The sequence below is a fragment of the Neopsephotus bourkii genome, unplaced genomic scaffold (assembly GCF_033783945.1).
Source record: "Neopsephotus bourkii isolate Nb327-2 ecotype Australia unplaced genomic scaffold, CSIRO-AGI_Nbou_v1 NB_1189, whole genome shotgun sequence".
Lineage (NCBI taxonomy): Eukaryota > Metazoa > Chordata > Aves > Psittaciformes > Psittacidae > Neopsephotus > Neopsephotus bourkii.
Window position 1 is genome coordinate 344,730 of NW_026901674.1, and position 26,168 is coordinate 370,897.

Genomic DNA, 26,168 nt, shown 5'->3' on the forward strand with positions numbered 1-26,168 from the left:
AGGTAGTACTTATGGAGAAGTTTTTCAATGTTTATAGCTGGTGAGGTTGTAGATTAGTGATGCCCCTGGTGCCTATATGTCCTCTGCACCGTCTGATGGCACACATGGACCTTCAGGCTAATAAGCCATAATATACTTAAATGCATTTTAGATTCCAGCAGATGCTCACGAAAGAGCAGTTGAGACGCTGAAGTTGGCCATTACCTTTGACATGTCCATTTTTAAACAAACAGAGCAGCCACAAATCCTAACTGCTATGATGGGCTATATATTGAAAACAATAGAATCATAGAGTACACATTTTTCATGTTAATGTCTTTGTACCAGGCCAGTAAGGTTTTCATTGAATTCTTCCAGACAATTCAGAGTTGATTTCAAGAGCTTGTGCTTTTAAATGACAAAAGTTAGCATGAATAGGAAGTCAACAAGAAATCTCAACCAGAACTGTCTGGTGTGATAGATGGTAGATGAGAAACTGATGCATGCATTATGATAGATCATGTTGATAATTTGAATCTTTTCATTTGCAGGAATCTCTGTCATCACAAAATGCAACTATTTCACCAATAGTTATTTCACAGATGATTGATAAGAATAAATCAAAAGAAGACTGGACCATTTTGCCTATGCTGTCCATGATCCCCCAGCCCAGTGTTTATCACACGAAGGAGTCTTTGGCTAAACATGGTGCAGTCAACATTAACAGAGCATTTAAGGTGCTTCCCAGCAGAATAGAAATTCAGGCATCTTTGGGTGACACCACGTCTCCATTGGAATCTCCCATCACAGAGGAAAAACAGTGTCCGAACCAGCAGAAAGGGTTTGCCTCTATAACTATTACAGCCAGGCGTGTTGCTGCAGGCTTCAGTGACCCAGCACGTGGATCTGGGGCAGTACAAGAGCCCAACGCCGTTTCCCCCACCTCAAGCAAAGTCCCTGCAGAGTCCCTCCATTGCTGGCCTGCACATGGACACACAAAGCAACATGCTTCTCCATTAAAGATGTCCGAGTCTTGCTCACAAGTCAATAAAGAGCCACCAAAGCAGCTTTTTGACTCTGGGAACAAGAACAGTGTGGGTCTTCAAAGCAGTGATGGGAGACAGAAAGTACCACCTTCATTCATCTCATGTGTCCACCTTCAGGTTTCCCAGTGGTGTCCAAATACCATCTATTATTTAGACAAGTCGCTCAATGTGTGCATTGACCAGCCTGAAATTAAATGCCAAAAAATTCATAGATCAACGTTATCCCTCAATATAAATTGCAGTTTGTCTAGATTAACAGCAGATGGAGTAGATGGCATAGCTAATGGAGAGCCAATTGAGGAGATATTTCAAACGAAGCTCCTAGCAGAAAACAAAACTCCACTCAGATCAAACTTGAGTGCAGACTTAACAGAAAACAATGGAATTAATAAAGAGAAAACAAATGGAGGCTATTTGGGTGGTAAATACCCTGTACAAAGTGTCTTTTTCTCTGAAGTTCCAGCATTTGTGGATACACCCAGGGGACCTAATAACGTAGTAACAGCAAAGGAAGATGATGGTAAGCAGTCTGACAGCTATCACACTACATTTTCTCTCCAGCTTCCTAATTCAAGTGGTGAAGCAGGTAAGTAATTTCCATAAACCTCAGTCTGGTGGAGCAGAAGTTCTGGCTGGAACAGACCCACCACGGTGGTTTTATGTGAGCAGATAACAGTAATCCTCTGCTGCTGGAAAGGCATAGTGAGTCAGAGCACAAGCCAGACGTTTTCAGTTCCAGGACAACCATGAATATATTTGCCATGCTAGTGATGTGATGCAGGCTGCTCATCAGATGATACAGAAAGCTCTGCCTGTGTTTCCTGCATTAAACCTCTATTTTTAACCATTTATAACTATATTTTTTGATCCTTGCAACACACAAGTGCTTAGTCCCTGAAAATAATCAGGTCTTTCTTTATATAAAAGCTGAATTTCAGTGTGTGAGATTAAGAAAGAGATGGCTGCGCCGAGCTTGGTTTTGTGCTCCTTGCAATTAAAAATGATCTTGGTTTCTGCTTTTATTTAGAAGGCTATAGCAATAAGCCCAGGCTTTTATAATGAATGGCTCCAGGTAAACGGCTTGCAAATCTTTAACACCTTTGTTTCAGGCATCTCCAAGCGTTTTGCAAACATAAAATTGTCTTTGTAACATTGCTTCTCAAGGAAGGGAAGGATACCATGGGGATTGCTTCATGCCCAGAGTGGTACAGCTTCTGCTGCACTGGGCTGCAGCAGCTATTTCACAGTGCACTTGGATAACCACAGCTGAGTTTATTGACTCTCTGGTAAGGGAGTGTGGGTGGGAAGAATGTCAATGAGAGTGAGTCTGTTTTTTTATCAGGAGCACTAACGTTAAAACTTAACTCCCATGATCTTGAGCTAACCTTAATTGCAATTGCCCCATTTTTACATGGCCTTTTTGATGGAAGGGTCAGTATATGAACAAGCTACTTCCTCAAATTCATTTATACCTTCACTTTCCCAGTGTGTAAATGGACAAAGAGAAAAGTGAGAAACTACATGCTGTCTTATGGGCTGGACAAGGTACAAAACCTGGGCTGCACCTCCCTTTGCACTTTACTGTTAACGCTGCACTCTGTGCTAGAGATCGATGGGACTGCTCTCGCAGCTACCAAGGTGCAGACAGTGAGAAGGCACTGCTTTGTTCTGAGGCTTTCTTTAAGAAACTGTCTGCAGAGACAGGATTTCCCACTGAGAAACCAGCAGTGTTGGTAATTCCAGAGTCAGGTGCTTAAATCAAAACTGCATGGGTCTGCAGGGTGAAGAAAACCTGAGATAAAATATGTGTGATCCAGGTTTTCTGTTGCTGAAGGGGAGATGGCGCAGTGAGGAGCAGGAGAGAGAAGATGTTAACCAGTGCTAAAGAGCTGAGGGGAGAAATATGAAGGGGAAGGGTTGGTGAGGACCTTCCACTGACTGATACAAGTGAGATTAAGCATTTCAGCTTTGGACTTCACCATGGTTTCAAGTAACAATGTCCTCCTGAAGTTTCCCTAGGAAGTACTGCGTATTCAAGGCTTTGTTCAACACCCTCTAAGTTCTTTCTGCGATAAACCACAGAAACAAGGATTAGAATAATATTGAACCTTCCTTTGTGGTGGCCATGAAAGAAGCACTTTTACCAGAAGTAATTAGAAAGTGAAATAAGACAGTGCTCACGGTTTTACTGAAAAGAGGAAATAAGTGAGAAGATAACCAGCTGAGAAATACTGGGGTCTGAAAAACTCACTTCCACCTTTTGTGTACACAAGAATACAGGTGTAAATAAACATGGGAAGTATTACCTTTTTAACTGCTTCCACCTTTTGTATAAGCAAAAATGTAAAATGTAAAGGTCTATATTTCTCTCCATCAGACCCTTTGTAATATATAAGAAGGTATTTATCAGCTTGCTACAACTTTCCTGTGTGACATTTGTATAAACAGCCAGAATAATGCTTCAAAAGAACAGCCTTCCTCACCAGGATCCCCAAAGTAATGGGCTCTTGCCTTGCTGTCACTCATGAAATGTGACAAATCGTAAGAAAAGTAGTTAAATATAGGAGACATCCATGCTGCTCTTTAAAATGAAAGGCAGTCGGTATTAATTTAACCTGGGAGAAAATGATAAAAAGAGTTCTATTTAGCTCCAAAAATGGGTGAGGTGGGGGCAAGAAGTGATCTCTTAGGTCCAGTATTCCATTCTGGTGTGAATCTGGCACTGTCCTATAGCCTGTGTGGTTTTTTTCTTGGACTAGTTTTAAATATCTGAAGATCTCTTTAATGGGGCACTGTGGCCTCCCTGGTTTTGGATGTGGCACTTCTGTGTATACAGCTCAAAATTACATGGCCTGTGTTGCAAGATGCTGTTTTACCAGCACAGCGAAATAACTACCCCGTCAGCAAAGCTCTTTATACCATTGCAGATTCCCAATTATTGCAGGTATTTTTTCCTCCATTGCTTACTAGCTCAAATCCATTCACCTGGAGCTTTGGCTTGCTCTATCTTCATGCAATTAAATGTTTGTGAAATCAAATGATTAAAAAGAAGAACTAGTGAAGAAGGGGCAGTGAACAACTTCTGACATGGTGTTAATAGTTTATGATAGTTATCTTACAGGTGAAGAGCGTTTTGTCTGTCCCATTTCTGATGACCCAGAAAGTTTGAGTTTCTATTCGTTTGCAGCTGCAGGCAATAGCCTCCTGCCAGCAGAAACACAAGTGGTAATAACATCACCGTGGTAGAAAAGTAAAAAGTTACTTTCAAGGCTAGACTTTTCTGTGTGAAGTCTGTAAATGTAGTTTCCAGGATGTATAGGCTGCCTTATTAGGATCTGAAGTGGAATGAGCACCCAAATACCTATCTGCTTTACAGATACTGGGGCCAAGTTTGTGGTTTCCTATAGGTCCAATTGAGTCATGGCCTCTTTGAAGTGTCTTTTTTCTGTTTTTTTCATGTGATTTCACTAAAGTAATTGTGACTTTACTTAGAGTGTTACTTGCACTATTTCATGTTCAAATCCACGTACTCAAGACTTGGCTTTGCGTGGACCTGGATAACCTAATCTGAGGTCCTGCTGTCAGTAGGAGGTTGGTCCACATAATTTCCAGAGGTATGTATTTCCACAGGGTGCCACATATGAAAAGGACCTTTTAGGAATATTAATGTAGATCCTGGGCTACGTTCATGGATGGTTGTTATAGTTATCCAAATCTCTCAGACTTGGCGTTCAGAGCCTTGTTTCATGCTATAGCATCCGAAGGATGAAATATGATTTTGTGATTTCACCCTCACAGACTGTATCTTCTACAGGCTCCAATGGTTTCAGTACTTTACTTCCATTATCTGGCAAGAATTTGGACTGTAAGTGCTGGAAAGTTTATGTTATATGTGAAGTCAGACTTGAACTGCAGGAGGACATAGTTGTAGGACCTACTGGTATTTTGTTGTAGTGAGTGGCTAGCATTTAAATCCCTTGAACAGCTTAAGGAATGCGTGCCATTAATGTGAAATGGCCCACAGAGAGCCAAACAACCCACTTCAGAGATATGACCAAGGGTAAGCCTGGGCCAAGCTCCATGAGGTCCTTGTCATGGGTGATTGATGTGCATCACCCTACCTTTGGTCATGGCTTTTAACAAGCTGTCAGAACCTGCTAACATTGCTTTTAAGCGAATGCTGCAATTTCCTTTACTGTCTGTAGCTGATGTCTCATAAATACAAGGTAAGTTAAAAATGAAAAGATTACTCTTGTTTCTGCTGAAGACAGGAACATATTTTATCTTAATTTCTCACCTGCCTTTTAACGAATATATTCCACATGAATATCTAGTTTTCCATCCATCTTTTACAATCTGTTACCTACTGGGCTCTATGCTGAATTATTAAAAAGGAGGAAAGAGAAGAAAATGGAACAACTTTCAATTCATTTTGACCTTTTGATTAAACAATATCATCACTTTGCTGTGAAAGATCATAAATGCCAACACCTAAATTTATCCATTTAAGCTTAGATAATCGTTAAAGTCTTGATGCCTGAGTGCCTTCAGAAACCTCAGCTATCTTATAAACTGAAATAACTTCTGCTAATGCTTCATCTTTTATAACATCTACACTTTTGGGTGGTTCTTTTTTTTTTTCTTGTCATGCCCAAAACTGCTGTGCTGAGTTATTAAGGAAGAACAGCTGAGGTGGAAAGAGACGTAACTCCAGCTTGAATGGTAGGTGCTGTGCTGGCTCCTGCAGCCCTTTGCTGAGATACAGAAGATGTGGAGGATGCACAAGGCGGGCAGGGGGAGATGACAAAAGGCATCTTCATAGAATCATAGAATCACAGAATAGTTAGGGTTGGAAAGGACCTTAAGATCATCAAGTTCCAACCCCCCTGCCATGGGCAGGGACACCTCGCTCTAAATCATATTACCCAAGGCCTCGTCCAACCTGGCCTTGAACACTGCCAGGGATGGAGCAATTTCCTCCTTATATCCAATCTAAACTTCCCCTGTTTCAGTTTTAACCCATTACCCCTTGTCCTGTCACTACAGTCCCTAATGAAGAGTCCCTCCCCAGCATCCCTATAGGCCCTCTTCAGATACTGGAAGCTGCTCTGAGGTCTCCACGCAGCCTTCTCTTCTCCAGGCTGAACAGCCCCAACTTTCTCAGCCAATCTTCATATGGGAGGTGCCCCAGTCCCCTGATCATCCTCGTGGCCTCCTCTGGACTTGTTCCAACAGATCCATCTTGCTAATCACACGCCTGTGTAAACGACCCACCAGTATGGAGGTCATGATTATGAGGTACCCGTGAGTCAGCAGTGGAAGGCGAATGTGACACAATGGTGATGGCTGCAAGTGTGGGCACTAGGAACCAGCCCCAGTACAGGGGTTGTTTGGGGAAGGGGCTGCACTGCTGACATCTATTCTCCTGCAGAATTCAGGAATGAACTTTCAAGAAGGGGAAGACCACATTTAAACCCGTGAACAAGACAGATCAGAGAGCTGGTATTGTCTTTGCTTATACTTTCTTCCCAGAGACAGCAGTCGGTGATTTGAAAACATAATGAACTGAATCAAAACAAGCCAAGACAGTGAATGGAGAAAACTGAGATGGGATCTGGCCTTGTAGGGTGTTCAATGGCCCCAAATGATTATAGGCTCTCTTTCCTTCTTTAAAAGAGTATTATTATCAAGTGTTGAAGCCACCAGCATGATTTCTAAGGAGTAAAGCTAGACTTTCATTTGTTTCAAGAGCTATTTTAATTTTTTATGTAGTGTGCATGTATATATATGTGTATATATATATATGCACTTGTACTGGAGTAAAATCAGAACAGCTGGTGCTGTGGGATTTCAATATGCTACTACCTGCGATGGAAAAAAAATGGTTTTGCTTTAAATACACATTGAAAAGCCCCTGGTATGTGAGACATTTGCATAGGAAGAAAATATTTGTAGGTTACCTTTAAACGAATATATATTCATGGTTATCAGGACTGGCTAATGTAGGCAATCTTGAGACTGAAGATTACTATTACACTATTAATAGTGTTTGCTTTCAATTATTAAGCAGTATTTGAAATGTTGTGGTGATTAAATGTGGCCTATCTGGTGTTCCCACCTCCTATTCTGCTTATGGGAAAGTCGTAATGCAGTAACCCAGAGTATGAGATTAGTACGTGTGTTGGGATATATATATATACACATACATACACACATATACATGAACAAGATATAATTAGACGAAAGCTGTTCCTTACAATATGGAATTTATTGTATAGAAACTTGAGTAGCTACAGCTGATGCTAATTGACTCTGCAGCCTGAGAATGTATACAGCATCACACAGTAGTGATGGTGAAGACAGGAGAAATGTGAAATATGGCACAGAAGATTTTACTTCAGCTTGCACCTGCCAAACACAAAAAGCCAAATCTTCAGCTGATGTCAACCAATAGGAATATCTTCCTTCAGAGGAGTGACACTGATTTACATCAGCCAAGTTTCTGGCCAGGGATGTTACCGACTTGGCATTATGGCCGTAGCAGCTGGTGCTGACTTGTTAAGAACAAAGGACCACATGCCAAAAAGCCCATTAAAAGGAGCTCCTTTGATGTTTCACTTCATCTGGTATAAATTTGAAATGGAGGAGGCTGTCAATTTTCCTTAGTCTAGACGTTTTGTGTCGTTGGGTCTGTGTTACACTGCAGGGTGACCTTTATGTACCGTATCAGATACTGAAAAACTGAGGACTCATTCTTAATAGATGTTGAAAACTCAGGGGGAATTGGCAGCCCTCAGTTCCAGGTGACTCTGGAAGGCTGTTTAGCCTTTAAAACAGACCCATGCCTGTGTGATGGGTAATAGGAGTTGCCTTTTTTTACCTTGGAGCTTTTTCAATCAATTTTTAGAAGGAAGGGGATGCCTCCTCTTCTCTGGAATGTTCTTTCATGTTTATGGAGTACCAAGCTCTTGAGCTTTGCTCTTTGTTTCAAGTGCCTGATGCCAGTTCCCCCATAATCTGGTGTGATGAAGGAAGGGGTAGTGATACTCACCGGGTGTAAAAGAAGAAGCAATGGATCTGTATTATTTTTTCTCCTTTATTTAGAAAACTGTGGGACCCAGAGAAGCAATGTGGCCTTCTGCCCTGTGATATAGAAGCATAGATACTGTTGGAGGTCATAGGCAACAGATATAAGCAAGAGGGATAGGTGATGCTCAAAGCTGTGTAAGCCAAAGCTTCCTCTAAGCTGGTTTCCAATGACAACACTGGTGATTCAATGGCACTGTGATGTTACGGAGTTAGCTGTTCTTTAGCAATTTCTCTGCTGTTTTAGGCAACAAGCAGCCATTGATGGTTGGGAGGGATGGTTGTTTTGCTCTTGGTTTTGTTTGCTTCTTTGGTGGAGGTTTTTGTTTGTTTGTTTTCACTTGTTTAAGGGCATGCTCATAAAATAGTTTGAAGTTGAAGGATCTCCTCACCTTCAGGAATCTGCCTTTTGCAGATTAAAGGTTCTTATACCACAGGAAGTAACAATGAACTTGTTAGAAATTGTTTCCCTAGGAGAAAGAAGGATGTCTTCCCTGTTCTTGATGTTATGCACAACATTTCTATGAGTGAAACTCATATATTCTATTTTCCCAAAGAGGATCATATTGTCTGTTGAAGATCAAAATTAGAGTTCAGCTCTCCCTGTTTTGTGGTGTGAAATTTGAGGGTCTTATTTTTCTACTGTTTTCCATCTTGTTCAGGGTGGACACTTCTATCCTGAGCTGTCAGAGCTGGTAAAAATGTGAGACAATTTGAAGTGAAAGAGTCTGGAGGGGGCAAGTCACTCGTTAGCACTCAAGGCAAGCAGTGGACAACTGAATACTAGAATCATTAATGATTAAGAGAAAGAGATGGGCTGTGTGGATTCAGTGACTGCATTATGCCACTGGAGGAAAGAGCCTCATTTTCCCCTTATTCACACTTGGTTTAAAGTAGGAGCAACAGTTCTGCAGTCTGAGTACTTGGCGCAGTCTTGCCGCGGTAAATTATCAGAAAGAACTGAACAAGTAGGTGTCTTGGATATGATGAGAATACCAAGTGGTTGATACATTTCTTACCCTGCAAATCACTATTTAAATGTTCTGAATCATCCTGAACTTTTTTTCTTTTAAAGCCACACTGCATCAGATTACTCCTTGAGTCCCTGCAATAGTGCCTGGTAGCTTCTAGCATGACATCCTTGAAATGCAATCATGGGTGTCGGAGACGTTTAGTAAGTGAATGTTATAATGTCTCAAAAGTGTAGCTGCAAATTGCAAAGTATTTTCAATAACCATTTCCATAGTTCATAACAATACAAACAGAGATCCCTTCAGTCTAAGAACCAGTTATCCAGAAGAGTTGGGTTTGTTAAAGACAGAGTTTTGGTGTCACATGGCCAAAAAGGCATGACAAGAAAACCAACGATGACTTGAGGTATGAGTCTAAAATCTAAGGTTATTTCCAGTGAGAAAATAATTATAGAATCATGGAATGTTTTGTGTTGGAAGGGACCTTAAAGCTCATTCAGCTCCAACCCCAGCCACGGGCAGGGACACCTTCCACTAGAGCAGGCTGCTTCAAGCCCCTGTGTCTAACCTGGCCTTGAGCACTGCCCAGCGATGGGGTATTTACAATTACCAGGTGCTTGACCAGTCTCCAAATTATGAAAGATTTAATGAAAAGAGAATACTTTTTCCTTTAATCCTGTCCCAGCACATAGGAAGAAAAGGGGCAAAATGTTAACAAAACATCCAAATGCTCTTGTTGACCAGCTGGCTACTGGGAACTGACTAGTGCAAAGCAGTTGAATCACGTCATGTGGGTGGATTACTTCCCGACCACTGAAATATTCTGCAGCAATAACACACTCTCATGATTCAGAGTGTAAGATGATCTCCTGCAGGTGCCAGGCAGGAGCGTTTCCTTTTTGCTGGTGCAGTCATTGCAAATTACACCCTTGCTCCACCAAAGCTCTCCGTGCAGTTGGAGTCAGTGCATCACATCCCGTCTTGAGCAGTACGTCGCTACCCTATAGCTCCCAGAAGTTATTTAACACCAAGAGAGAAGATTGATCAATTATTTGCAAAGTGTTTTGAGACAATGAGTTGGCAGTCACCACAGAGATACTTAGTGTGAGGTGCTGTTGATTAGCTGCCTTATGGGATCATTTGCTCTGAAGCCAAGTGTTGGACTACACTAATTTTGCTAAAAGCCTTCTCTAAACAAGCTGTTTCTCGATATCAAGAGGCTTTTCCTACTTTGGGCTGATTATATGTTGAAGATTAATAGCTCTTAGGTACACTTGATAAGCTTTCTCTGTTCAATGATTACAACTTTCTACAGTCAAATATTAGCTTTTGCAAAGAGAAAGCATCTTCCTTCTGAGAACTGTGTCCACAGCTGTCAATGGCAATTAAAAACCAAAAAGAGCAAGCTAGAAATATCACAATCTTTTTTTGTTAGAGATGATTTTTTAATCTAAACTTTTAGCTTGAGTTGCTATTGATATAACTGAGAGAATTAAGCCTTACCCTCACCAGGCAGAGCTGTTTGAAGAAGCATTAGTATAGGTACAATGACATGTTCATCAGGAGAAACAGCCTGGCTGATTGTTTCAGTTCAAAGTTGCAGAATCACCTTGGCTTCGTGTCTTGAGGAATAGAGTGGAGCAAATGGGCGAACTGGGAATGGAGCTGAGGACGTGACCCAGCCCCAGGTTTTTATTTAAAGGTAAATCCAAGACCTCTTTAAGCATTACATTTTGAATAGGGAGCATGGGCAGAGCTGCATTACTGTCAGGGTTTTTGCAATTGGAATAGTTTCCATGGATGTTAATGCTGAAAAACAGCTAAGACTGCCTCTTGCAAAAGAATCATTTGACAAGCATCAGAAGGCAGTTAGGGATATAGATCTCATTGCTGGTCAGCAGAAATGCTGGTAAAAACATCTGAGTTTTGTAGCACTCCTTGCCAGCTGCAGCTTGTGCACGGATTAAAAGTGATGCCTTTTCCTCGGCAGTGATCTGAACAATAAATTATCCATCCTATCTTCCATCCCTTGACAAACACTGAAATAACTAACAATATTGTCATTGTCCTCTATGTTCCCATTATTCTGACTTACCAGGCTGTTGAGGTGATGCAGTCTGTTTACCTGTATCTAAGATCAGGTGGCTTAGTTGTGCTAATACTTGATTCACTATAGGGATTTGAGTCTTTGTCATCAGGAGGTTGGAGTCTTGGTTTAGGGTTGCAGGTCGCTGCTTGAGGCATGTGTGGGCTCTGTACAACCTACACCTACACATCCCCAAGCCTAAATCTTGAAGAAGGTACAGAAGGTATAGTTTGTATAGGCTCAGAAATTTGGGTCTGTTCATCTTGGAGAAGAGAAGCTACGTTGGAGACCTCAGAGCAGCTTCCAGTGTCTGAAGGGGGCTACAAGGATGCGGGAAAGGGACTCTTCATCAGTGACTGGAGTGATAGGACAAGGGGCAATGGGTTCAAACTGAAACAGGAGAGATTGAGGTGAGTTCTTAGGGACAAGTTCTTCCCTGTGAGGGTGCTGAGGCACTGGCACAGGGTGCCCAGAGAAGCTGTGGCTGCCCCATCCCTGGCAGTGCTCAAGGCCAGGTTGGACACAGGGGCTTGGAGCAAGCTGCTCCAGTGGAAGGGGTCCCTGCCTGTGGCAGGGGGTTGGAACTGGATGAGCTTTAAGGTCGCTTCCAAAACAAACCCGGCTGGGATTCTCTAATTGTAACATAGAAGTTGCTTACATTTAAGGAAAATTAATTGCTGCTCCTCTCTGTTTGGGGCATAAGCAGCATCAGCTCTCATCACAGAGGTCTGGAAGAGCTCAGCAGCCCTGACACAGGGCTTTTATTAAATTACATTAAAAAAAAAAATACCCTGCAGGTGGTCTATAATGTAAAACCTACCTACAGTGGTGATGTCTGATCCCATTGATGACACACAGTGAATCAACACTGTGTGTCTCCTTCCTTGGCCCCCTCTTGTCAGGCTTGCTTGGTGGTCGAGGAGGATTTGTAGCGCTGCTCATGTTGAAATGAGCTTTGGCCAATTTCAAAGCAGCACTTTGTTAGGAATCATCAAAAATCCACACTGAAACACTGGGAAGAGGGCTATGTGAAGGTCTGAAAAGCTGCATTATACTGTTGTAAAGTGAAAAGAGAGGAAAAAAGCAGTAACAATGCAAAAGGGTATGTTTGCCTGAATTGTGCGTCTTTCAAGGAAAGGCAAGTTTAACCTGCTGTAATGCAGGGTCACTTCCTGTTAGCAAAACCCCCTGGAGGAAGAGGGAGGGAAATGTAAAAAGATACTTTACAGTAAAACAATATAGTTATTTTACTCAGAGATCAAGGATTCGTTTAAAAAAAAAGAGCTTTTGAAAACCTACCCTTGGTTTTACAGAATAGTTTTAACTCCTCCAATATCATATGGTTTTCAGTAAGTCATTATTTAAAACTCAAACTTGTCATCCTCTTTCTTGCATAGGGCAAAAATGACTTTTCTCCAGACATAATTATGATCTTGCTCCTTAACTTTTTCTCCTGTAAGCAGCTGAACTTTTACAACTAGGATCTGCATTCACTGGGTTTTATTAATGGAATCATTCTGCTTTCTGTTTCTTTGAGTTTGGTTGTCCCGTATCTCCCAAAGCATTACACTTGCATGTCTTTGTTCATTAGTTTTAAAGTCTTTCTTCAGCTGGGATAATAGTAAAAACATATATTGCTAGTCATCCAGTTGCAATTCTAGCTAATCTCAGAGGGGCAGATATATTTCAAGTTTGGTGCGTGGGGATTTAGATATACAATTCCAGATAGGCTTAATGAGAGTAACAGTCCTAATTCCCTACACAGTGTATTAAAAATGATCTCAAATGTACAGAGTGAAACTCTGTGATCCTACCTTCATGTACCTTTGCCTTTTTTTTTTTCCCTATACAGCATTTGCATCTGCATCCCTTAGTTAAGGTAATTGACAGCTGCTTTGAGGATGAGGGAGTTGATCTTATTGCCCAGGTCTGCTTTGCTTTGCTGTGTTTTCCTGGGGACTGGCTGTGCCTGGGTGTACCTTTTGAATGGAAAGGTTAATTCTAGTGGGAGTTAGAGCGAAGAATTCAGCAAATTGGCTCTGTTATTATTCTGATTGCCTCCAATGTTAGACAAGAACAAGGTTCACCTTTTCTTACTGCCTTAATTAACTACCAAAAAAAACCACCCCACCATACTGTGAATCTAATAAGGATTAAGGTTCAATTTTAATATTAGTACAAGATCCAAGGCAGACACGTTTCATGCAGAAAGGATACAGAGTTCTTATACCTGAATTGCATAAGGAAACTCGCTTTTTAACATTCTTTCTCAGACAACCTTTTGTTGGCCTAAAATTCTAAGCAGCAGCCATTACATTTCCCTAATTTTAGACATCATTCCTAGTCTTGTTCATACCTTTCTTTACTTGCTCTTCTAATTCATGTCTTTATAGGGTTTCCCCATACTTTATGGACAGAATGCCACTGGTGGTGTTTCTTTTACCAAGGAAGGGGTGCAATACAAATGGGGTGCAGTACAGAAGGGAAGGCTGTTTCCATTTGTCCTAAATGTAAGAAAATTCCTTGGGCATAATTCTCAGTTCCTGAAGGTTCCTGTACTTACACCTGGAAGCCAATGCCCAGAAATAGCTAGTTTGGTAGTTAGGAGTAAATGGAGTGTGAATACTCCGGGCAACTCTTCTTTCTGTTGTGCAGATTCATGTTCTAAGATGTTAAGAGATGTGAGTTATAGACAAGTCTTTCATTCACTCTGGTCTCCGCTGTTTTACTCTGCTACCTTGCAGCCCATTTTTGCCACCCTCACGACTGATTCTGCAGTTTTGGATACTAATGCCCAGCAGCAAATAGCCTCTCCTGGGGACACCACAGTGGTTGAGCAATCCCACAATCTTGGTGAAGAAGTCGTTTGGCTTCGCAACACTCACATTTGTTGCACAGACTGTTTCTTGATATGAGGGCGAATTATCTCCTACTGTGATGCTGCCTTGGAAGAGCAAAAGCTCTTTTCTCCTTTCCACTTTCTTTTCTTCCCCCCTCTGATTTCTGCTGGCCAGTAAACTATTTTAATTTAAAAGATGATTTAAAGAGATAATCTGTTTTCCATTCGATTTCTTTCTGTGGTTTAGCTCTCATCTCTTTTTCCCTCCTCTATCCTTCTAGCATCTTGGCTGACTTTGTGAAAAGACTTCCTCCTCTGCTGCTCTGCAGTTACTTAATGCTACCTGCTGCTTTTTTCATCTTCTCCTACCGTGCTGCTTGTTTCTGCCTCCTCCCCCTAGGACTCTTTGATGCCCATGACCCCATTAATCTGTCCCAGTGGGTTTTTTTTCCCTCTATATGTCATAAAATATTTGTAGAAACCAGTGTATAACTGCAGGTATGGGTTTGGTCAGGGATTGGAGGAAGAAATCACTGTAAATGCATGAGCTCCAGCTGAATGTATGAGCAGAATCGAGTCTATCCAGTTTGTTGAGAGTATTTGCATCAAAACCGTTTTCATCTGGGGAGAGACCTAAGTTTTGACAAAAGATAAGTCAAATATTTGCAATGTGTGAAAAGCAAGGAGAAAAATAAGTTATACCAGAGAGCAGAGGGTGTGATTGGATGGTAGCCTAGAATTTGTGAGCTCTGTGTGCGCTTCTTTGCTTTGACCAGATTTTCTGTATGGCTGTGAAATTGCTTAGGATGGGGTTTATCTCAATGAATTTAATTCGAAAAAAGTTGGGGATCTTTTTATGCCTATGCTGATCTTCAGGGATCCATCATTAGAGGATCCCCTGAGAAGTTGGCCCCTTCTCCCTGTATGGGAAGTTACAGAGTGGAACTTAAGATGTTAAAAGCTTTCTGATCTGCATGGTAAGGGAAAAACACTAGACACTGTACCTTAATTGCCTCAGAAATACAGAAACATGAGCCATTCAGGTCACTAAGATGTGTAGGAGATAGTAATTTTGTGTCAAGGAATATTTCTTATCTACTGTGAGTGGATTAAGGATTGAGAAAGTGAACCGAAAACTTCCCGCACAGCACTGCAGGATCTAATTTTGCTTAATGACTAGGAGATAAGGAAGTGTCTAACATGACTTTGAAGGTCCCTTCCAACCCAAACTATTCTATGATTTAACGATGTACCATCTCACACTTTCTTATCGATTGGGAAACAGAGAAAATGAGCAGGGGGCTGGAGCACATCCCATATGAAGACAGGATGAGAAAGTTAGGGCTGTTCAGCCTGGAGAAGAGAAGGCTGCGTGGAGACCTCAGAGCAGCCTTCCAGTATCTGAAGGGGGCTTATAGGGATGCTGGGGAGGGACTCTTCATTAGGGACTGTAGTGATAGGACAAGGGGTAATGGGTTAAAACTGGAACAGGGGAAGTTTAGATTGGATATAACAAGAAGTTCTTTAGTGTGAGGGTGGTGAGGCACTGGAATGGGTTGCCCAGGGAGGTTGTGAATGCTCCATCCCTGGCAGTGTTCAAGGCCAGGTTGGACGAGGCCTTGGGTGATATGGTTTAGAGTGAGGTGTCCCTGCCCATGGCAGGGGGGTTAGAACTGGATGATCTTAAGGTCCTTTCCAACCCTAACTATTCTATGATTCTATGAAAAACACTTCTTCATTTGCCTCAATGCCTAATGTCCTCAACTAAGACATTGGGAAGAAGTATTCGGAGAGGTGCAGCCTCTGGTATTGAGTCAGCAAAGAACTATATTGCCGCTTCAACAAAAGCATTTGTCATGAAACACCAGTCATTCATTAAAGGTCTTATATCCACAATATAGAACAGGACAGTCCCTGCCTAGTTTGAGTTTATGGTTAGGTCTGAAATCAGTTGTTGGTTTTATCCCTTGTACCTCCCAAATTTCTTTCTTGCCTTGTTTCAGAGATTTTTAATAGTTGTTGATAATTTCCATCTACATGAAACTTTAGGTCTCAGGTCAGCCTAGGACTGCCAATAGGCAATATATGCACATCATTGAAAAGAAGGAGCAGGGTCATGTTCTGTGCCTGGCCATGAGAGTGCCTGCCTACCAAGGGACCGCTGCTGAGTGGTTTATAGGGACATGAAACAGCTCCCATCTCTTCCTCCTTTCTTTCTGCTGTCTCCAATTCTTTGCATTTCATTTGGACACTTCTTTGTATTTATTTGCCTGCATTTTCAGTTCTCCAGGGTTTTGCTGGCAGTAGTGGTTCTTAGGCTGAGCCAGCTTTCAAGGTGTGTATAGCACAGAGCTTCCCCATCTAGCTCTGTCACTTTTGGCCTTGGCAGGGTCCTGCAGTTGTAGGTGCTATGCAGAGTCCTTCTCATCAAAAATATTTTAGTCAAAGGTGTGTTTTGTACAAATCAGACCCTTTTGCCACTGGTTCCTACTGCAGCTTTGCACAGAAGTAGAATAGAGCACTAGAAATGTTGGAGACAAGAGATGTTTCTGAGGCAGCCACTCAATTACAAAGAGGTTAAAACCCCAGTCCTGAAACTACTTGAACCTCAGCTTTCATCACAGCCACCATTGAATCCATAACTATAATTTTGACCAGATTTAACCAATCTAAAATGTTTCTTTCAAGTGAATAAGAGACAAGACACATAGGAAGCCTTTTTGTCAGAGGCATCTTGACTCCTTCCATGCAGCCCATTACAGTGTGTTTATATTATTTAAATGGCAGTTTATCCTCATTTCTTTTGTTGTAGTACAGCAGCATGACAGTCACGGTAATATTTCTATCACAACTTTCAGGATATACCACTGAAAGCAGTTTTGCAGGAAGTAGAAATTATGAGGACTAGAGCGCTGAAAGAAAAATGCTCTTATGTTCTAGAATTTGGGGTTTTTGTCTTCTTTTTCACAGGAACACTAATGTTGTCAGGAAGCAAGAAGAATCAGTGCACCACAGGTGGGAGCAGCACAACAGACTCTGGCTCTCTTCCAGATACAGCACCCACAAAGGCAGTTGCTGTTGGTAGTGATGGCTCATTGGGAAAGAGAGATCACTCCAAAGGCACCTCCAGATCCAAAGAGATCCAAGCACAGGGCATCCTGAAACCAAAAATCTCTGTCTCCAGAAGCTTGTGCAATGTAACAGCTTCATCGAGAACCCCCCTGGAAGAAAATGTTCATAGGGAAAACCAGCTCCTAAAAAGTAAGGTACAAATCCTACTGTGGTTGTTAGGAATATGGTTTCAATAATAAGATGAGATCAGACTCAAAGAAAAAAAAAAGAAATAATGGAAATTCAGTCCATTTTAGTCCAGCTTTAAGTGCTGAGCATGAGTCATCTGGTGAGAGATCAATCTACTAATCTGACTGTATACATTGTTATGGTTAATAGGAAACAAGATTAAAATGAGAACGATAGGCTTACTTTGTAAGTAGGTTCAAGACAATCTTGAAAAAACATTAGATTTGCAGAGTCAGGCAGTCCCAGCTCAACCAAAACCACCAGGAATGAGGTTATTTTCACAGCCTTGTTCAGATACCTTTCAATTCTGCAAGCTTTCTCTTTTTTGACACAACAGCCTGAACTATGATCATCAGCAAGGTTTCAGCATGTAAAATGCAATTTCTTGTAGTTCAGCACCAGTTGGTCTGTCTTACTTCCAACATTTATTCATAGAGCTAAAATAGGGATGATATGAGCAGCTGTATTTATGCATAAGGTATTTTTGCAGGAGACAACTGAGATATCCCGTAGATTAGTTTGGCTTTACTATTAATAGGTTTGTAAGAAATTTACCCCAAAATTACCTTAAACAATGCTTTTCTTCTTAGAGTGTTTTTTTTCTTACAGATTTTTTGTAGGCAGGTAAGCAAAACTTCCTCATTATTGACTATAAAGCTACCAAATAGAAGACCTACTTATGATTTCAGTGCCTGGAATTAAATCATGCCATTTCCCTAACTGGAAGTGACTTAATTTTACAGCAGCGAAGCATGTACTGAGATCTATCAAAGATAAAGTTAATCAGCACCTCTGTAAACCTGGCTTATCGAGGAGTTTAATTTCATGTTCACAGGCTTCAATGGTTTTTTCTTTCCCCCAAAATGTTAACAAGAACAGTATTAGGGAGGAAATACAGTTCAGGCTTTTATAAGGCAAATGTACCCAACACAGATCATTTTAATATGTTTTTTAAGTACAATATAATATGTACAATATGTCATAAAGAGGAAAATATTTTAAGTTTATTGTAACCAAAAATTGAAATAAAACAGTAATGGGCTTTATTCCCAGATATTTAGTTCTAGAAATCAAATTATTTGGCAAGGAAGAAGTGCTCCAGTATGACTTTTCAAAAGAGTTCAGATGGAGCTCTTCTGAAGTTCTTTTGTTAGTTTGGATTAATTCTGTCCTCTGTATGAGAGTCTTGTCAGCTCTGATTTTTGCCTCTTTTGGTCCTAATTTGTGAGGGTATCGGTCACAGAGCATTAGGGTATAATTAGAGCAGTAGAAAATAATCTCTCTTTTTTCTCAGTGTGAATTGACAACTTTTATAATAATATAATGCATATTAACCTTTCTTTTATTGTTTCATGGGCTCTTTCCACTGGCTAATGTATATATAGAAATGATAGGGAGCAAACCGTATTATCAACAAAGATCAAAATGAGAGTAGTGTTTATGAAAGTCTCAGTATAGTCAAAAAGAAATGATGTGTGCTTAAGGTCCATAACAATATGTTATTTCCTACAATACGTGCAATAAATCGAAATGAAGTCAAGCCGCAAGTCGCAGCATGATGTCCTTTGCTTTCCATGATGCAACTGTGTCACAGAAGCATCTTGCTTTTGGGAAGCAAATACCAGCAATTGGAGCTAAACACCTGAGAGATTTAATTGTGCTTCGATGCGATGTCTGGCTTAATGTGAAAGATACTCTGGGTGTCACAGGGCAGCGAGCAGCACCTATGATTACATTTGATCTATTCTGCTTAATGAGGCCTATTAATAATACCTTGGTATTCTTATTTCAGAAATTGCCCTCTCTGTCTAATGAGGTGGAGAACCCAATAAAAAATTAACCATGCACTCTTAATGAACTTTTAAATCTCTCCAAGGCGATTATGAATTCCGTGGTTCAAGTGACAAACTGAAGGAGCGTGAGGAGGAGAATGAGCGGGTGGGAGCCAGCAGGGTAACGCTATCCATGGCTCACTCGTCAGATGCTACTCATGGGCAAAGTGATGTGCTCACCTGGCCAGAAACCAGCTCCCAGCCTGAGAAACACCCACCACCCCCGTGGACACTGCGGGTAAACATCCATTCACTGCTCTTAATAGGGGGATTGGGTTTGTAATTATTATTTTTTCTTTTTCTTTTTTGTTATTTTTATTGTATGGATATTGTTTATTTTGGGGGACATGGCTGGGGGAATAATCATAGAATCACAGAATAGTTAGGGTTGGACAGGACCTTAAGATCATCCAGTTCTAACCCCCCTGCCATGGGCAGGGACACCTCACACTAAACCATGTCACCCAAGGCTCTGTCCAACCTGGCCTTGAACACTGCCAGGGATGGAGCATTCACAACCTCCCTGGACAATCCATTCCAGTGCCTCACCACCCTCACACTAAAGAACTTCTTGTTATATCCAATCTAAACTTCCCCTGTTTCAGTTTTAACCCGTTACCCCTTGTCCTATCACTACAATCCCTAATGAAGAGTCCATCCCCCACATCCCTATAGCCCCCCTTCAGATACTGGAAGGCTGCTCTGAGGTCTCCACGCACTCTTCTGTTCTCCAAGCTGAACAGCCCCAACTTTCTCAGCCTGTCTTCATGTGGGAAGTGCTCCAGTCCCTGATCATCCTCGTGGCCTCTTCTGGAGTTGTTCCAACAGTTCCATGTCCTTTTTATGTTGCGGATGCCAAGTTTTCCTTGCTTGTCTGGTTGTAAAAGCTGCCCGTTTCAAGCCCCAGCTGCCACTCCTGCAGAGGAGCATTTAAGAATTCAGGGATTCACAAATTTTCCAAAACCACTTTTGAAATTGTACCTCAAAACTGCCAATTTCTATGAGCAGCCACCCTAGGTGTGGATAGGACCCTGGGCTTATACCAAGCCCCAGACGTGCTTTCCTGTCTTCTCCTCTGACACGTGTTAAAGACCAATCTCCACTCATCTTTTCTGTCCTAAGACATTCCTGAATGTTGAAGCAGCCTTTGACTGGAAAGCATTTTCCTTCTGGCTCATCTGTGAATAGATCTGCATGACAATCTAAATAAACTGGAAAGCTTGTGAACTGTCAGTGACAAGCTGCTTTGGCGATAGGGTAAGACAAGGAAATAGGCAAAACATCAAGAACTTGGATTTGGACAACTTATAAAATATGTAACTCAAAACATATAAACATAGAACAATATGACATGTTACATATAAAAATATGTAAGTCTAAAATATGTAATTCAAATATGTGTTCTGGAAATTGGGGTTTTTCAAAGGTTCTCCTTTGTCTGATGTGGTAATGTCACACCAAGGCAGCCTTCTGAGTGTGAAAGGAAGTAAAGACAGATGGAAAGGCAGTTTTGTTAACTTTCGTACAGATGAGCAATCACTTTCATTGTTAATCTCTGACTGAACCCAGTTAAATGCATATCACCTTTTCCCTTCCTTTTGATTCTTTCAAATGAGGCAGTTTCCCTGTTTCACGGACATGGTAATCTTAAAGGTCTTTTCCAACCTAATTGATTCTATGTAGGAAGCACTAGAAATCCACAAGCCGCAGTTCATCTGTCGCTCGCGAGAAAGGCTGAAGAGGCTTGAAGAAATGGTCCAGCTGAGGAAAGCCCAGCAGAGTGAAGCTCCTGCAACCAGCCAAGGAGCTCCTCCTCGCAAGTCTGCCTTGACATCCACTTCGAGCAGAAGAAAGCAATTCACTGTTCCTCACCCTCTCAGTGGTAAGTTGAATCGTGACCAGCAACTGGTGTGTAGCTGTCTTTGGAATCTTGCCACATTTATAGTGTTTCCATATTAATTTTGTGACACGTTCCTGTTTCACCCCGCCAATGCTCCAGCATCTGTCCTAATACTCAGAGCAGAAAGTTTCTGAAGCACAGAAATGGGTCAATGGGAATAAGATGTTTTCTGTGGCACTGGAAAGAGACCACCTTGGTGCCTTTCTGTCATTGTCACATGCAGTTGTGTTCAGCATGGCTCAAGTTGCTGCTACTTGTACAGAGGATAGCAATAAATAGCATTTCACAGCTTACAGAAGGAATAGTTGTAAGGAGAGAAGTGACAGGTAAAGGGATAGGTGGGATTTGGGAGTAGGAGTCCCAGTCCAGTCTTCATAGCAGCTTCAGATGTGGACTTGCCATTTGACTCATGGAGCACTCAGCAGCGAGCTGTCTGTGGAAGAACACTTGTCTGCCCAGAGGTGTGTGCAAGGCTGCTAAATCAATGCATCTAAACTCTCTGATTTCCTCATTCAAGTTGATTATGTTGGCCTATTACCCTAGTGGTAAAAGGACTTAATATCCAGAGAGTAAAATAGTTCTCTTTGAGAAGCTCCCTCCCAATACTACCTCTGTAAATATTATCTAGACACAGAATATTAAATAAACTACTTTTGATTTTCTTTCCTTCTTTTTCTTTTTCTTTTTTTTTTTTTTATTTAATTGCCATCTGGCTGTTACTTAATTCAGTTGACCAAAGAAAAAGATTGATTTGATTGATCACCATTGCTCGTTACACTTTGGTTTTAAATCTGTGGCTGTTTGAAGCCATGTTATTCCTCTGAAGAGTAAATCAGTTGAAAACAGTAAATGAGATGGGCCACCTGGAACAAGCAGGAAAGAAAATCTTTGATTTTGTCAACACTGGGAAATGCTTCCTGGGGAATAAGATTAGGTGCAGGAAAGCTGGGTCTAGTCCCCATCTTGGGCTTTTTTTCCTGCTTTGCATTGCAGAGTACCAATTGCTTTCGCTACAGCTGTTCTGTTTGTTGTGGTATGATAGCATCTATCTTTCATCAGATAGGAAATGGGTTTTTATAGTAAGAACTAAATAGAAGTAAACAAAGCACAAAACACAAATTGTATTTTAAAGCCTTGCTAAAATCCATTCCCCATCTCCATTATCCAGGTTGATTTACCTGGGTTGAGATCTCTCAGGGCCATGCTGCCTTGCAGTGCTGGAGCTCTGCACCAGCATCAGGAAGCTCTCCCAGCAGTGGCACAGGCCAAGAGTCAGTCATATATCTTAGAAGAAACAGCAAATATATCTCCCTTTGGTTGGCTTCAACAGCCCCTCAAACCATTCTCCAAATACATTATGAAACAACAAAAAAAGATCGAACCTATTTCTCCTGAAATTATAATTAAAGATTAATCTTTATGCTTGCTTAATGAGCAGTAAAGCATAATATTGAAATATATTAATTAATTATTCAAGTAAATTGCTATTTCCCTCTTTCAGTGGCTATTCATTAAAAACAAATTTGTCTAAAGAGAATCTTTAGTTTCTGTAACCCACCTGCCCTCATGTAATTTTCTGCTTGTGAGATCTTCATATTTTTGTAATGACAGAAGTGTCACTTTAAGCATAACTGTGATTAATATTGGAAATCCTAGACCCCTGATAAAGCACAACTGCGCAGGCTGCAGTCCAGAGGGCTGTGTAGGAGTGTACTGAGTGTATTTAAATTGCTCTGAGTCCTGACAGTTGGTATTTTAGGGCTTCTCCTGGTGGATGCTATTGTGCAGAAGGATTAGCATCATTAACGAGGCCCAGAGTGGAGGGTCTTGGTTTCCTACCCATGCTCCCAAGATTTTCTATCTGCAATCCTGCTTGCAGAAGAGACAAGGGCTTCTCTCTCATGCTCACGAAGGATGTCTGTGTTCTTCTGATGTCTCTGCTGATTACATCCCCATGCCACTAGGGTCGCAGCCTCTCCTTCCTTTCCTTTGTTGTCATCATTATCCTGTATTCTCTGGAAAGGCCATTTTAGCATGAAAAATGTGCTTTTACAGCAGTGAAGGTCTTTGTGTCATGTATTAGAAAACAAAAGGAAAATGTAAGGAAAATGTAGCTGTAGGGGTGCAAGAACAGTTCCATTTACTGAGATGACACGTGGACACCTAAATCCCAGTGATTTAAGGATGCCATTTCATATTACAGTGTGAAGCAAGGCAGATCATGGGCACAAGCAGCAGTGTCACTGCCTGCTCTGTCTCTGCACATGGCCCATCCATGGCTCATTCATTTCAGTTGGATCAGTGAGCTGATATAGCAGAAGCTGATTTTTAGTTATTTTTAATTATTTTTTCTTAGGTTTTTAGTTATTATTAATTAGGTTTCCCTCTTTGAGGTTCAGATCAAATGACTGGTCCAGCTCATCAAAGAGTGGAGTGATCAGATCAGCTGGTAAAGGAGAGGCAGGAGGGAAGGTGGAAGATGGTGAGGAAAGAGAGCAGCATTGCCTCCCAAGAGACACATAGCAGGGTTCATAGAATCATAGAACAGTTAGGGTTGGAAAGAACCTTAAGATCATTCAGGTCCAACCCCCCTGCCATGGGCAGGGACACCTCACACTAAACCATGTCACCCAAGGCCTCGTCCAGCCTGGCCTTGAACACCACCAGGGAGGGAGCATTCACAGCCTCCCTGGGCAACCCATTCCAGTGCCTCACCACCCTAAGAGGAAAGAATTTCTTCCTTATATCCAATCTAAACTTTCCCTGTTTAAGTTTTAACCCGTTACCCCTTGTCCTGTCACTACAGTCCCTAATGAAGAGTCCCTCCCCAGCATCCCTATAGGCCCCCTTCACATACTGGAAGGCTGCTCTGAGGTCTCCACGCAGCCTTCTCTTCTCCAGGCTGAACAGTCCCAACTTTCTCAGCCTGTCTCCATACAGGAGGTGCTCCAGCCCCTGATCATTCTCATGGCCTCCTCTGGACTTGTTCCAACAGTTCCATGTCCTTTTTATGTTGAGGACACCAGAACTGCACACAATGCTCCAAGTGGGGTCTCACGAGAGCAGAATAAAGGGTCAGGATCACCTCCTTTGACCTGCTGGTCACACTCCTTTTGATGCAGCCCAGGATACGGTTGGCTTTCTGGGCTGCAAGCGCACACTGAAGCTGGCTCATGTTCATCTTCTCATCGACCAGCACCCCCAAGTCCTTCTCCTTGGGCTGCTCTGAATCTCTTCTCTGCCCAGCCTGTAGCTGTGCCTGGAATTGCACCAACCCAGGTGTAGGACCTTGCACTTGGCATGGTTAAACTCCATGAGGTTGGCATCAGCCCACCTCACAAGCGTGTCAAGGTCCCTCTGGATGGCATTCCTTCCCTCCAGCATATCAACCGAACCACAGAGCTTGGTGTCATCAGCAAGCTTGCTGAGGGCGCACTCAATCCCACTGTCCATGGCAGCAACAAAGATGTTAGACAAGACATGTCCCAACACTGATCCCTGAAGTTGCTAAGCCGCTGGCCATCATAGTTGAAAAATCATGTCAGTCAGGTGAAGTTCCCGGTGACTGGAAAAAGGGAAATATAACCTCCATTTTCAAGAAGGGGAAAATGGGTGACCCGGGGAATTACAGACCAGTCAGTCTCACCTCTGTGCCTGGCAAAATCTTGGAGCAGATTCTCCTGGAAGGCATGCTAAGGCACATGAAAAACAACAAGGTGCTTGGGGACAGCCAGCATGGCTTCACTAAGGGGAAATCCTGCCTGTCCGATTTGGTGGCCTTCTATGATGGGGCTACAGAACTGATGGACAGGGGTAGGGCAGCTGATGTCATCTACCTGGACTTGTGTAAAGCGTTCAACACTGTCCCACACGACATCCTTGTCTCTAAATTGGAGAGACATCAGTTTGATGAATGGACCACTCGGTGGATACAGAACTGGCTGGTTGGCCTCACACGAAGGGTTGTGGTCAATGGCTCAATGTCCAGCTGGAGACCAGTAACGAGTGGTGTCCCTGATTCTGTATTTCAAAACCAGTTCTTCAAGTAGTAAAGAGCCTGAGGTTTATGCAGGGGTCAAACTGGCCAGAAGAGGAAAAATACCATCCTACAGTGTGTCTGTACGTCATGGAGTCCTGGAATGGTTTGAGTTGGAAGAGACCTTAAAACTCATCCAGCTCTAGCTCCTGCCATGGGCAGGGACCCCTTCCACTAGAGCAGCTTGCTCCAAGCCCCTGTGTCCAGCCTGGCCTTGAACACTGCCAGGGATGGGGCAGCCACAGCTTCTCTGGGCACCCTGTGCCAGCGCCTCAGCACCCTCACAGGGAAGAGCTTCTGCCTAAGAGCTCAGCTCAGTCTCCCCTCTGGCAGGTTCAAGCCATTCCCCTTGGCCTGTCCCTGCAGGCCCTTGTCCAAAGCCCCTCTCCAGGTTTCTTGTTGGCCCCTTTAGGCACTGTTCAAACACAGTAAGTCCTGAATGCCACCTCCATCTCTGGTTGTACCTGGGTTAGTCAGCTGTGGTTCAGAAGTGGATGACTGTGACCCCAAAGCTGGGAACAGAGGCTGTGGCTGAGGCTCAATGTTGTGTTATTGCAACTATTGCTTTCCCAGGTACACTCCAGTTGCCCTGGGTGCCCTGGGCAGAGACCTGCCCTATGTCCTCATTACAGTGCCATCTACATTCCTGTAGTCATCTGGAAGTTTATGCCTCTTGCAGCCATGTATAAAGACCAGAGCAGTTACTAGACCTCAGTCATCATTAGAAGTCAAGGGAACCAGGCAGTTCTGCAGACACAAGACAGTTGCTTTACCACATCCCCATAGCCATTGGCATTTTATTTGGCGGTTCTTCTGTTTTCCCTGCTAGTCTTAAGAAATCTCTCCCTACCACAGACTGCCCTCAGGTTTTTTGGTCTCAGGAAACAGGCAGCTTTTCCGCAGCAACACACATTGAAACAACACTTGAAATTAAGAACCCAAGAGAGTAAAATGATGACATGGAAACTTGCTTAAGTATACTGAATTGTACTGATGGCATTTCTAGGCTTCAGGGTGTGATCTTGTGGTTACCTTTTTCAGTCTGATGGTTTCCTACTTTCTCCTTTTTCCTCTTTCCCAGTGTCTTTGGGAT

At 42.3% G+C, this 26,168-nt stretch overlaps 1 protein-coding gene across 3 annotated transcripts in view; it reads left to right on the plus strand.

Annotated features, from left to right (window-relative positions):
- Positions 1-26,168, plus strand: part of CUNH10orf90 (chromosome unknown C10orf90 homolog) — an 88,213-nt gene that overhangs the window by 50,847 nt on the left and 11,198 nt on the right. For all 3 annotated transcript variants that reach the window (XM_061364089.1, XM_061364087.1, XM_061364088.1), the window contains exons 3-6: positions 531-1,611; positions 16,978-17,268; positions 19,184-19,377; positions 20,823-21,021. In XM_061364089.1, coding sequence (XP_061220073.1) covers positions 531-1,611; positions 16,978-17,268; positions 19,184-19,377; positions 20,823-21,021 — 1,765 coding nt within the window. The remainder of the gene's footprint in view (positions 1-530; positions 1,612-16,977; positions 17,269-19,183; positions 19,378-20,822; positions 21,022-26,168) is intronic.